At 45.4% G+C, this 14,089-nt stretch overlaps 1 protein-coding gene across 1 annotated transcript in view; it reads right to left on the reverse strand.

Annotated features, from left to right (window-relative positions):
• The window catches only part of anos1 (anosmin 1), a 45,422-nt gene that overhangs the window by 3,347 nt on the left and 27,986 nt on the right, over window positions 1-14,089 (reverse strand). Inside the window, exons 5-12 of the mRNA XM_074695569.1 lie at window positions 11,191-11,375; window positions 10,774-10,903; window positions 8,694-8,899; window positions 6,965-7,109; window positions 5,743-5,889; window positions 2,197-2,285; window positions 921-1,092; window positions 339-559 (exon numbers count right to left, since the gene is read on the reverse strand). Coding sequence (XP_074551670.1) covers window positions 339-559; window positions 921-1,092; window positions 2,197-2,285; window positions 5,743-5,889; window positions 6,965-7,109; window positions 8,694-8,899; window positions 10,774-10,903; window positions 11,191-11,375 — 1,295 coding nt within the window. The remainder of the gene's footprint in view (window positions 1-338; window positions 560-920; window positions 1,093-2,196; window positions 2,286-5,742; window positions 5,890-6,964; window positions 7,110-8,693; window positions 8,900-10,773; window positions 10,904-11,190; window positions 11,376-14,089) is intronic.

Genomic DNA, 14,089 nt, shown 5'->3' on the forward strand with positions numbered 1-14,089 from the left:
GAGGAGGAGAACTTCCAGCAGGACACAACACTTCCTCAAATCTCTCCCTGTGTCTGTCTGCACACCACTGCTTATCACAGGATTCATGCAAAGCGGCCACAACAATCTTATCCTCACATCACCCTCACCTCTGACAGGTGCTGTGAAATGAAATCTGAAGATGGAACATACTTTCCTACTGCAAGGGACAATTTATCGACAATATATAACAGAGCCTGGTCCCTGTGGTGCATAGAAACATTAATCTGAAGTGTTTAAAAGACGCCTTTACTCTATGGCTTTCGCAGACGATTGGAGAGAAAAATCATCAATCTAACATTTAATGAAAACAGACTCACCGGTGGCAGAATCTGGGACTGGGAGATGATGCTGTTAGGAAGGCTGTTTTGTCGGCTTTCGGTGGTGATCTCAGCCCAGGTGACTTGAAAGCCTGTGATTCGCTGATTGGGAGCCACCCGGGACACACGCCACAAGAAGTTGCCAGTGATGTTTCCTTCGTTTATGGTGAAGGACGCAGTCAGGTTCTCTGGTTTGGCCAAAACTTTTGGAAGCACTGGAGCTGTCGGGGGAACCATTGAGAGTTGACAGAGAGGAAACAGATCAGTATCTTGGGAAATTCAAGACTAAGCTGTGAAGATTAAAACAACTCTTAAGGATAATGATGAAAAAGATGCACTCCATTATTTATTCCTTGCCTTAATCAGGGCCAGCTATCCTGTTTCCAGCCTTTGTGCTAAGCTAGGCTAATAGGAGTTTTATTTATATTTTCATTCAACTTTCTGCAAGCAAATCATTTCACATCCTGGACTGTATTTCTCTGCGAGTGCATTGATTTTCTTCCATCATGATGATAATAATACACTGCAGCGTCTGACTGCTGCGTCCACACTAACACGGATCCAACCTCGCTCGATACGCACCTCCCTCCCCGGGGCAGGGGATGTGTTTGTGAGTCTTGCTCCGGATGGTGGCGCAGGATGGGGTGAGGAAGGTGGTGCTCTCGTCCTTGGAGCGTCTCTTCGACTTCAGCATGTGCACAGTGACTTTGTACTTGCAGGAGAACAGCAGGCCGGGGAGGTTGATGTAGTTCTCCTGAGCCAAGAAACACATTATTCAGCCATGATGACTTTGACATGTCACCCAGGTCAGGTCCCACGGAGCTTCAAAGATAATTAAACACACAGCATCGAGGCGGATCACATTCCCACTGTGGACTCGGGAACATGCCCCACATTACAGGAGACTCTGAACACTCACATGACGGGGGTGAAACCACTAATCGTCTATTTAACTTATAATATTAATGATTTTTACACAGCTTCCATATGTTTCACAAAGACAAGACGGTTTCCACGACCAAGCAGTAACGAGATTGAATTAATACGTAATTTAAAAAACGAACAGCTTGTGAGTCCATGTTAATTAGTTCTGTGCTAAACCTTTTACTCATTTCAAACTTTAATCATCTATTGATCCAAACATAAAATGCCTTTCTCATCTCTCCCCTACAAAACAGGAAAGAATCCAGCTGACTCGCGGATTCAGATCTTGCATTTGTAATAAAGAGCCTCTACATTAATGGGCTGTCCCCTGAGAGAGGGTGTGCGTATATTCTCACTGATATGAAACAGCTTTGATTAAAAGTGAATGAGGCGCTGTGCTCACATGAAAGCCCAGGCCTGGAATCCATCCCAGTGATCTATAGAAAAAGGATGTTTATTTCCTAGCAACCAGAGCGCTGGTCCCTGAAGAATGTGTTGATTGCCAGGCCTCTGCCATGCTGCATCAGCCTGAACCCCCCCTCCATCCACAAGACTTCCCCTAAACCCCTGCACCGACCCAGACTGCACCCTCAACAGAAAGCCCCATGCAGGGGCAGTGCTGGGGCCACTGGAGGTGACTGATCCCAGATTCCGGGAAACGCTGTTTAAGTAAATGCACTTTATTGGCCAACACACCACATGGCTGACCACACGACTGACTCATAATATTCAGAACAACAGCCAGTGATTTCAGAGCAAATCAGACGCTTACAGGGTCTAACTCAGCAGAGCGCTTTTCTTTAGAGCCGTCCTCTCTGAGCAGCAGACAAAAGGTTAGGCACGTGCTTTGCATCGCACCGAGCTGCTGATCAGGCCTCTTTCTCTCTGGGTGCACCGCTCTGTGATCTGACTCTCAGTCGGGAGCTGCTTTTACCTGCGTGACAGATTTCTCTGGTCCTCTGGTCTCGTTGTGGCTGCAGTACTCAGGCATCCACTGGACGTGGTAACGACTCACGGCGGGGTCTGAAACAGAAATGACCAACAAAATGACTCATTAAACAATCCAATCTTTGGTTTTGTCACACTGTCTTCAAGTGTTTCAGAAATCAACAATAAGCATGCATCTTGTCTTAAAAACTTTTGGTTTGTGCCGATTTTGGTGCCCCATGTGGACAAATCTTTGTCCTGCATATTGACAGAGGTTTTTCCCAAAACCAATCTCATCCTGCTGTTTTCTAACAATCACATACATCACTAGGGATAAACAGTTTGGTATCAATGCTGGTACCTGACAATCAGTATTGGTACTCAATGGCACCAATTTTAGGTACTTTTGTGTGTGTTTATATAGTAGTACATTTTTTTTTAATTGTAATAAAAGTTCAAAGTTTTTTAATTTTTAACATATTCATTCTTCAATGTATAACCTTGCAAAACTGTGTCTATGTCCAGCATAGAAAATTGCCTACTCTTACACACCCTAACAGTAACAACGATGCGTTCAGGTACCTTAACATGGTAGCTTTTGAATTTATGTGAATTGGTACTCGGTACTGCAGAAAGAAATCAGTCGGTCGGTACCTATAAGAGTACCTAATTCGGTACCCATCCCTATACATCGCCCATTAAGAATATTTGCAACGAAAAATGAAAATCAAAGGTTGTTTTGGCAGCAACATTACATTAACTTAACGAATTACCTTGACATACAAGTGCTCCAGCTAACAAGTTTTTCAAGATTCAAGCTGTTTGTTTGTTTTTTTCTTTGCTTTGAGTCGAGAGCTTCAATTCTGGTTACAAGCCAGCTTCAGATACCACCCTGCTAACACTACAAACGCCACCTTCAAGTCATCTGATTTCCAAGGTACACATAATAAAACTAGCTTATTGCATTAAATTCTATTAAATTTGGGTTTCAAACAATATTTATTATTTAGTAGTACATTTTTCCTATTTAAAAACATAAAAGAATAATAATTTAATAAAATTGCAGTGTTTTGGGGGTCCAGAGCAGATTTATGGCATTCTATTTTATTCCAATGGGGAAAACTGAATTTACATAGGACTAATTTGAGTGACGAGCTCCATCAGAATGAATTAAACTCATAAGTCATGGCACTATTGTAATCATCTTCTACATGGTCTTGGTTTCTTCTGTAGATCATAAGTGGAATCATTTGAGATTATATTTTTTTAGCAGCTTAGCTGAAGAAAAATCTTCACTTTGTTGCTCCTTACAGTTTCTGTTAATTTATAAATTTTAAAACAAGGCGCCCCTTGTGGTGAAAGCTGATTTCACCTGTTTGTTGCTAAAGCTCGCTCTGTTCTGGAGGGTTTTACTGCTTCAGATTTTGGCGTTCCACATCAGCATGTGGAGGGGCAGGGAGCTCCCAGAACAGAGCCATATCACTGAACATAACTCACTGCTTACAGATATTTCATTAAGAAAGCAGAGCGGTGTTACGATGGCAGCGCTTGTTAGTGGAAAAAGGGCTGTAATACATTCAAAGTGTAACTTACAGTGGGAGTTTTAATGTAAGCCGTTTCATCAGTGAACCCTCTGAACTCTAACCAGATATGAAAAGACAATCTGTCAGGCTGAAATGATTAACTGATGAGTATCTCGCAAATTACAACACGCCCTATCTGAGATCTGATATCCCTATCTCCATTATTGATGATCAGGATAACTTACATCTCTGAAAATAAGGAACTTAAAAGCGCATCCTTCGTTATCTTTGCAGAAGTTTATTAAAATGACTTCCCTGCTTCCTAAACCTTTCCGTTTGTGTGCTGACAGCTCTGTTCCCCGACCCAAACTCTTCTGCTTCAACTTAAAGGATTTAAAGTCTCATCTGCGGAGCAGCAGCCCTGGTCATGCTGGGACACACTCGCCTCTCAGCCTCTGACTCCAGCTGCAGCATTCGCTTCATTAATGTACAGTAGCTCTTCCTGAGCTCATCAGCACTGTTTATCTGCCCATCGCCCTCATGTTGCAGAATTTATTATTCATTCATCTGTGTCGCTCGGATATGTGGAATACTTCTCCGATTAATAATTGAGTTATGCTATGTTGGCCCCTCGGCGGGGGCCTGGGTTGTAGTGAGGAGATAAAAGGGGTCCTTTGAAGGCTTAGACACAGATCTGGCAACTCAGAGCCCCTGAGCTCTTTGGAAGCAGAAGAGAGGAATTGCAAGGAAGCAGGAAAAAAATAAACAAGATATGCTCAGGCTGGTCTGTCGGAGACGGGGAGCAGTATGTAAAACATGAAATGGGACATGGAAATCAGGTGGAGAACAGAGCATCAGGGGTGTTTGATAAATGGTAGCTGGAAGCAAGCCTCAGAAGTGCCGCCATGGCAGGACGAGTGCTGTCTATTGTCCGCGCGTTGGGCAGACAGTGATATATTATCTGGGCCGGTGTACAGTACAGCTCTCTTTCGTCTGCTGGAGGGAACCCAGAGCCGGCTGCTTTGGATCACAGAGACAATGAGCGAGAGTTAAATCACGGTTCAGTTAACCTGTCCCTTTAGTCTGTCACACAAACCAGATGTCCAGGGACTCCGACTCTCCTGGCCATCTGCATGTGTGCAGTCAAAGTCAGGGTCATCCCTCTGACTAATGAGTGGCACTCACACACACACACACACACACACACATACTGCAAACAAGACCTGGACCTGGATTAACTCCGCTCTGCAACACTGCCATTCCCCAGCCGCGCTTGATCCTCGTCAGCATCACTCAGCTCTCTGAGCGCAGGCCAAGCTCCGCTAACAGCTCTGGGCCAACTCTATCTTCTCTGTCTCACTCTGATTCAGCATTTGGTGTCTCACCAGGCCTCTCCTCCAGCCAGCGTTTGCATTCTTGACTCTAAGATGTGGAGTTTGGCTGAGGCGATGACATATATTAGCAACATAACATAGACCAGTGAATGGGACTTGACAGGTTACCCTGAGAGCACGGCTTTCAAGGTTTCCATATTTCCACTCTGGTATTAGGGGAGAAGGGCTGGGGAATGGACGCCGCTGGGACAGGCATTCCTTATAGGCTTTAACCCCTTACTGCGCTGCAACCAAAGACCAGTTCTTGTTCCTGATGACATCAGGTCTCGTAAAACAAAATGGGCTGCTTGGACGCGTATGCTCAGGCGAGGATCTATTAAACACAGCTGTCAATAAATCTCATCGCGAAGCTTTAGCTCTGTGTGTTTATTGTTCTTTTTCTACACGGTGGCTCCACTCTAAACAGAGCATGTGCAGGTTTTTACCAATCTTACTCACATTACTCACAGTGCTTCATTTCTCATCTTTACCATCTGATAACACTTTATAAAAAAAAGGATTCTTCCAATGTTTGAGTAACTCAGAATCAGTCACAGCACTTTATTAAACCGTACATGAGTCACAGTGATTGATGGGAATAATGGAGTGCTAATTCGATTTTAACAAAGCTATAAATCAATACAGTAGAAAGCTTACCTCCCCGGTTCTTCCAGTAGACTCGGACCTGAAGCTGGCCATCCTGGTAGAAGGGCGTTCCCACCTCCAGAGGGCCAGACGGGCGTTTGGCCAGGGTCGAACCAAGAGGCGATATCTCCTCCTTCTTTGACTTGAGCGCAGGTTTTACTGAAGAGGAGAAAGCAGAAATGTTTGCTGCTGTATCTAAGACACCAGAGTGGAAGTGATTGTTGTGGCAGCGTAGAAACCAAAACACAAAGGGAATGTTTCTCTGGATGACCACAGCAGCACGGACACGTTCCTGATGAGGACATGTGGTGTGACTGGATGGGTGCACATGGCTCTAACACAGCCAAGGTCAGAGGTGCAAATCCCACAAGAGAGCTCGCAGTATTGAGGCTTCCTCATTGTTTTCTAATCACACAGAAATGAATCAGATCTGCCGTCAGTGTGCTGTCCTGTTATTCACTAATGTCTTGGAGATTGCCTGAAGTCTGATAATTAAAAACTATTGAGCCTTCAGGACGAGTCTTCTCAGTCAGTAGATCCAGGTTTTTCTCTGATTTCAGCCCTGTACTGGATTCTTTTAGGAAAATGTAAACTAGCATATCTGTTCTTTCCCAAGAGTTTACATTCTGTTGTATGTCCTCGTGTTTGTTAAAGTGCCCTGTTCCTATAAAAAAAAAATACTTTAAACTTAAATTTTGTGGAAAAATAACCAAACCAGTGCAACAAGGATCTAAGCTAAGTCAAAGTATAGCCGCAATGACATGCTAACATGCTCATTTTAAGCACTGACCATCTGAATTTGGAATTTTAGCATCTACATTTTTACATTACTTCTACAGATGATGATAATAACAGAGGGATTCTTTAAGTACAGGCTTTAGTCTAAGTTAAAAGAAACTTTGGAAAATCAGATTATTGTGATTTGTCCCTGTAGCAGCAATTTGCCAAAACCCAATTTCTCCAACGAGAGCAACCTATCCAGGAGCTGCGCAGCAATTTCCTTCAAAACCACAAAAGTTAAATCCACGGTGGGGCTTCAGGAAAACTGAGTGGAACATGAACCAGTGGTTCTTGCAGCGTTTAACGTCAGAATTTCAATCAGTCCAAGAGATGTTGAGATATTTCAGTGGAGTACCGGCCGGTGTGACAAACATTTCCAGTTCCTTGGATACAAAGGAGTGACAGGTCTGACAGCTGAGAGATCAAAATAAAGAGAATCAGCACCAGAGCTCACCTGAGTCATTGTTCTGGTTGGTGTTGAAGTGCAGAGATGCCTTGGAGCTCTTCAGACGCACCTGTCCCCAGTACGTCACCGCCTGCAGCTCCACAGTGTAGCTGCTGTTCTGCTGCAGCCCCTCCAGGTCCACCCAGCTCTGAGCCTGCAACGGCACAAAACACACACACATTGGCATTTTGTACCTTACCACAATGTCACTCGAGGCTCCTTTCAAAGCCTTGTCACGGTCCCAGTCACGGTCCCAGCTCAGCTCAGCTCGGACCAACACGGGCCTGTGGGAAAGCCCTGCTTATTGAGAACACATGTGGCGCTGGGGAAGGTATCGTGGCGAGGAGATAGCCTTCAGGGCCCTGTGAGGGAGCCGTGTTATCAGAGCCTCCCAGGGCTTCCTCACTGTGTTTGACTTGCAGCATTCCTCCATCAGCAGGGGCTTGATGAGTTCTTGTTATTGACTGTGGCTGTTTTGACATTCCTCTACCAGCAGGCTGCTTTAAAGCCCCGAGGTGCCAAAGTGGAAACCAGTAGTACATGTGTCAATAGGTGTCTGATGTCTCCCACCTCTATCTCCTCGATGCCACATCTGCTCTGCGTTTCATAAACTAATTCAGGAGAAGACTCTGGAGGTGAGAGTGGACTGCCTAGACTATCTGTCTTCCTGCTTCGCTCTCTAATGAAATGCACAGAAAACAAGTCGGCGGTGTGTGAAAAAAGGTCAAAAATATTGTGAAAAAGTCTCACAAAACCTCTCATACCCAAGATTGAATAAATTTGGTGTGCCAAAGTTTGATTTATGAGGAAAGACGATGATCGCCTTGTATAATTCCACCCATTCAGCTGCGTCTCAACGCATCAACGAGTCATTCTGTATCTAGCGCAGACACAAAAAGAAACAATTTGCAGTACTAACAAAATATTAGTCTGCAAGTTTCCCAAGTCAGGAAGTTTTTCTGAGCCTGTTTGTTCAAGCTTTCATAACAAAACTGTGTTTATCCTTCCTTTGTGATCCAAAAATGGGGTCTTTGTGAATGTGAGAGCGCAAACAAAAGACTGTGAAAACTTTTCTTTCTGCCAAGACCAAATAGTTGAAATTGCTCCAAATATGCAAATCAAACTGTTCCAGAACATTAACAGAGGAAATCAGTTATTTTTTTCATTTAAATACGACATTTATGTAATTTTTAGAGAACATCTGTGTCATTTTTATCCCTGTTCTAGTCCCTGTTAGTTACATAAACAGGCTGATAAAGGAGATGTATACGAGTGCTGTTATATAACCACTTGACTTCTGTGCTACTGAGGTTAAAAATAAGATTATTAAATATACAAATCCTGTAAAAATAGCTGAATTTAACATAAAACCACAGCTTGGGTATAATAACCGAGAAAAGCTTCAGCAGTTCAAGCTGAGACACTTAAGAAACAGACTTTAAGGCTCTGATTTATCACTATAAACAGGGTTATTTATCACACAGAGCGTCTTTCATCAGTTTAAGGAATTAAAACCATCAGGAGCACATTGTTTCAATCAGAAAATGATTTATAGCCTCATAAGTACATGTAAATAAATGCAACTCCCGTTCCATGTTTATCCTTTCTTCTCCTCGTGTGGAGACTTACAGTGATGTCGAACCAAGAGCGGAAGATGCTGAGAGAATCCTGGACCAGACTCTTTAGAAAGGGAGAGGAAGAAAAGAGACAGATCCCTGAGACAGGGTGAGAAGATTACCCCGTTGGTGGTCTTTCTCCTTTTCTTCTTGGACGGCACCATGGACTTTGTGGGCACCGTCCAGCTCCAGAATACTTTGTAGTGGTGAACAGGGATGTCGGGCTCCTCCGGCAGAGTCCAGTTGAGACGGGCTGTGATGAGGCCTTCATCGCCCAGCGTCACGTTGGTGACTCGCAGGCTGGTCGGCGTGGGAGGGGAGGAGGGATCTGAGGACACAGTGAGCAGGGAGGAGATGTTAATACATGTGGAGGACAAAGACGCTTTCAGTGGCAGATTTTAAATTTCCCTGCGAGCAAAGTTTCAGGTTAAATGTAAAAGAAGGAGACAGCTTTCATCAGAGTGCCGAGGCAGACGAGGGGGACGCTGTGTAAAGTAATTAGTCCACCTCTGACAATCTGCCATGACATGTTATGACAGGTGTCATGTCACGTCCATGACAGCGTTCAGCAGGACCGAGAGCTCAGGTCAGGGGTTAACAAACACATGCTGCTCACTTTGGCTCCACACTCAACATTCCTGTACTCTGTGTGTCCACATTAAAGGTGGTTCTGAATCTCCCTGTATGTGCTGTGACCCCGAGCGCGGGCGGCTGCTGATGCCAGACGCCGAACCACGAGGGGATAATGAGAAAATGATCCACGTCACAGCCTCTTTCCTGCCCTCTCCCACCTGAAACACATTGAATCCAACCCTAAAAACACACAACCAGACGCAGCGCTTCCCTCAACCAGCTGATCTAAGATAAACAAGCAGTCAGGTTTTACAAATTGCCCTTAAAAACTGTAGCAGTGCAAAATTGCAATCAGATGAAACAGCCGGGCTGTGTAAATAACAATGGCATGACAGAGCAGCAAGGAGCTCATCAGATCCATGACAGCTCCCATCAATCTATCACCATTCTGGCAATGATTGGCCTGATTGGAGATCGCTTTCCATCCCCGCAGCAGAATCCCTTTCCCACCTGGTGCCTGGCTCGCTCTGACAGCCGTCCAGAACGCTCAGGGGAGCAGATACATGATGGAGGACTGACAAGACGGGTCAAAACACACACCGGCGAGCACTTTAGTGCTTTTTGGATCTGGCACAGGTTTCACAGCATTTGGCAGGAAATGAAGAGGACGTGTGTGAACTCCTCACTGCTAAACAACTACATGTATATTAAAGGATAAATATAAAGTTTAGTAAAGCATGGGTGAAAAGTTAATGACAACAATATTAATTCATAAAGCTGCATGAGTCTAAACTGGCTCCACCTCTACACCCTCTATCTGATCTGGATCACATTCAATCTAACACAATATTACGCTCGCGAAACCTTTAATCCCTGGGAACCGCACAACAATTGGCCGTGGCTTTAACAAATGCCATCTGCAGCACAACGCAGTGATTTAGTGTCACTCAGCTCTGAGAGCTGCAGAACTGCAGCGACACTGGAGATGCCATCGGAGCTCCCTCGCCAGTTAATCTGCGGCGAGGATCTAAAGAGCGTCTCAATTACGTCACTCCCCTCTGGAAGCAAGACAACACTTGCATTCATTTGAAACCTGCAATATCCTGACTAATTCAGACATATTACATTTTATATGGCTGTAAAGAGCGGGGAAACGCCGGCTTTGAAGACAGAAATGAAGATCTGGTTGCTGCTTAGAAGAGAAACGTTCAGCGCACAGTCCCTTCTCATTACTTCCATTCTGCTGGGCTCGGTCGTGAATTAGCCGTCCACTTAGCTCACTGTATAAATGTATGGAAACTTTGAGGGGCATTTAAAAATCACATGCACTTTTGTGTGGGGCAGTTTGAGAAATAAATCTCTTTAGGCTGTTAAATAAAAGTGGTTAAAGGGATGCTCCAAACGTCTTTCAGTTTGTTCAGATAAAATGTCAAATCAGGTTTTAGGACTCACTCAAGTGAGTTTCCACCTGTTCCTAAGTCTTAACCATAACAAATGGAGGGCGTTTGGGTGTCAAACAGGAACTAAGTCACAAAGAAAGGCCACACACACACACACACACACACACACACACACACACACACACACACACACACACACACACACACACACACACACACACACTCTGACCTCTGGAGGAGCGGAAGTGTTTGCTGGGTGCAGTGAAGCCGCGGGTCCCGTGCACGTTGACTGCAGCCACTCTGAACTGGTACCATCTGCTGGCTCTGATGTCGGCCAGTTGGACGCGCTCCTCGGCCGTCTAAAGGGGACAGATGGGGAGGGGGTTAAACCACAGGGGGTCAGGGTTCACTCCGGGTCGCAGCCCCCATGTGAGTGTGCTGCCACATCAGTCATCCGTGTGTTTCTCTTTGCTGGAACTTTCAAAGACGCCACGAGTGCAAGGAATGTGCAAGCGTGTGCAACACTTTCACAGATGTAGCACGTGGCATTCTGGGACATCTGACGCTGTGACGCAAATGTCTGATCAGGACTGGATCTTACAGCCTCATCTGTCATGCTTCAGTGTGTTGGTGCGTTGGTTTCTACCTGAGCCACAGTCTCCCACTCTGTAGCGTCATCCTCGCTCGGGTGGATGCCATAATTCCAGCGGCGCTGCACCACATAGAGAACAGGCTCCACGGAAATGTTGAACTTGGATGACCAGCGGATCTCCAGCTGCCCCGACGGCTGCTCCAAAAACACCAGCTCCTTCCTCGGCTTCAGAGGGACTCCTAAAAGTACGAGCACAGGGGAGGATGCCGTGACAGGAGTTAATACCAGCACTTTGTGGAACATTGTAGTGAACTCAACATGATATTTGTTTTTTCCTTTCTTCTTCTACGGAAAGATAAATGACACCATCAGATCTGGACAGATAGATTTGAAAATGAGACATGACCTCACTGCAATAGATTTAATACATGCTGTGGATCAACAGCCTCATCTTTCTGCCGTGACACATTGTGAGATTTCCTGGCCGGAGTGATGTGTTTTGGTAGCTGCGCCTCTTAGCGATGATACACATAGTTTGCATCAAGCTATGTGAGACTGTGCATGACGTCTTTCCCTTCTCTTCTCTCTTTCAGACGCAAAACACTCCAGCACAAGCTTTCACACAGTATGTACACTTCATTTGCATGGTTGCACTTTGCATCCAGCCTCCCTGATGTGACCATGTGCAATAAATTAGAGATTTATTAAGTGCAAGACTGGGCCAAAGCTCCGCCAAGTCAGACCAACTCTCTCAAGTGGATTTATTGCGTCGGAGACGTAGTGAGTTGTTGATTGAGCGTCGGGCACAGTGATAATGAGATGGAGATTGGAAAAGCAAGTTTGGAAGTACAGGAGAAGGCTGAATCCATCCCACAGTCCTCGATAAATCAACCCGCACTCCAGACCATTACATCGGACCTCTGTCGCAGCCGCATTTTAACGCAGCATCAGGGCTGCCACACCTCATGTCTGTAAACAACATAATCAAGAGTGTGTTTTGTATGCAGAGTGCTTACTTATATTTCCATTCAGTCTTCATGCAGGGCTTGTAAAAATGATTGATTGGCACATATAAAACGCGGAAGATGGAGGAGGGTCTCTGAGCCACACGCATACGGAGCCAGTACTTTGTTTTGTGTCGCTGATAACAGCTTTCTGCATGCTAACAGCTGGGGGTCATTGTGCTGTGGTTTCACAGCTCTACAGTCAAGAGCGCGCGCACGTGTGTGTGTGTGTGTGTGTGTGTGTGTGTGTGTGTGTGAAAACAAAAGTGTCACATTCCCTGCGCAACACGAACACAGCGCAACCGCAGCATTCCTCTTTCACCCTCTGTCTTAGCTCATCTGCAAAAACCTCACACAGATGTATACACAACCTCTTCTGCAACATGTAGGAGGGCACTGAATCCTCTCAGCGTCCTCTCTCCAAAGATAACTTTCAGGTCAGCTCCGCTCCAAGAATCCCAGCGTTCATCCATCGACGGCTGCACATGTTCTGCGCGCCGTGATGTAACTCCGGCTGCACCGTCAAAAGTGTGGCTCCCATTCATGTCTCCATCATGCCAACAATTACACTCTAGGAACATAATTCTCAATCCTCACGCACATACCATCATAATAACGCTCTAATTACAGGTCGAGGAAATCACTACAAATATTGGGATTGTTGCACTGGGGCTTACCGTAAACTTGGGACGAGCTGGTGGACAGATTTTATCGGGCTTGTTATGACAACGTTAAGATACTCTCGCTGGAGCTTAATTCGTTTTGACACATCCATTTCTCACATTTTATTCTCCCCAGACTTCTTTCCTAGTTAGTGCAGAGCAGTGCACTACTTCTGATGAGAAAACACAAACGAACAGAGTGGGATTATATTTGGATGTTTTTCTTGAGAAATAAAGGAAATCTATAAAAAAAAGGAGCCTGACATCTATTTTTATCAGAGGCACACCTCAAATAATGAAACTTTAAATCATCATTACGGAGCAGAAACGGCATCAGGCTCTTGTAGCTCTGTGCCACATCAAAAGCCCAGCAGGGGTCCAGTTCAACAGAGACCCTACACACTGGAACTTTTTCTCCATCAGGGACCTACACATTGGCTGGGGACCCTAACCTGAAGTCTACACACACTCACACACACACACACATGCACATCTGAGAGTGATCTCAGCAGGGGGAAACGCTCCATTTCTCGCTTGTGTTCGCTAATGGCTTCCAGCATCACAGCTCATCGCAGCGAGCGCCGCGTACACACTTTTCGCACACACAGAAACAATTACACTCTCCAAGCCATGAGCGGCTAATTAGACCTTTAACACCGAGCACCGGGACAGGAATCCCATGTGGACTCTCACCAAAAGCGCTGAGTGTAATTCAGGGTAAGTGCAGTGCTGATGGCGTCCCGTCATGAGCTCAGTGTTTGGACTGAATCAGCGGGTCGTCTGCTTGATTTGAGGGTCTCAGAGTACGACGGATGGTTCTCATTCACCGGGTCACCCTATTGAGTTTTTTCTAAAAGTTACGCTCGCTTTCATCTTTCCCCTGATTTACGTGCGGTTCACCTTCTGAGCATGACATGCACCGTGAAGTCCCTCAGGATCTTTCCAAATCAAATCTAAACGAGCTCAGAGTTTAAATCCCGTACTGTACACAGATTAAACATGCTCACAATCACTGCAGCATGATTCAAAGCACACACAGCCATCACTGCTGCGCTTCACAGCTTGATTTAGACTCATCTTCTTCCTCTGCTCTCAATTCAACATCTCCTCAAACTTTGTTATGGCCCCGGGCTGCCAGAAATTGCACTCTGATAGTGTATATAATGTAGTTCCAGCTCCCATCTCGGAGTTCAGAGCCTCTCGGTTCACTCACATAACGACTCAGCACCCTCACATCGTCGACTGCCCAGGGCGGCGCTATTAAACTGTTTCACTGGAGCAAAGACT

The sequence above is a fragment of the Halichoeres trimaculatus genome, unplaced genomic scaffold (assembly GCF_033239565.1).
Source record: "Halichoeres trimaculatus isolate MK-OKI-2021-1 unplaced genomic scaffold, fHalTri1.1 fHalTri1_scaffold_19, whole genome shotgun sequence".
In the NCBI taxonomy this organism is placed as follows: domain Eukaryota; kingdom Metazoa; phylum Chordata; class Actinopteri; order Labriformes; family Labridae; genus Halichoeres; species Halichoeres trimaculatus.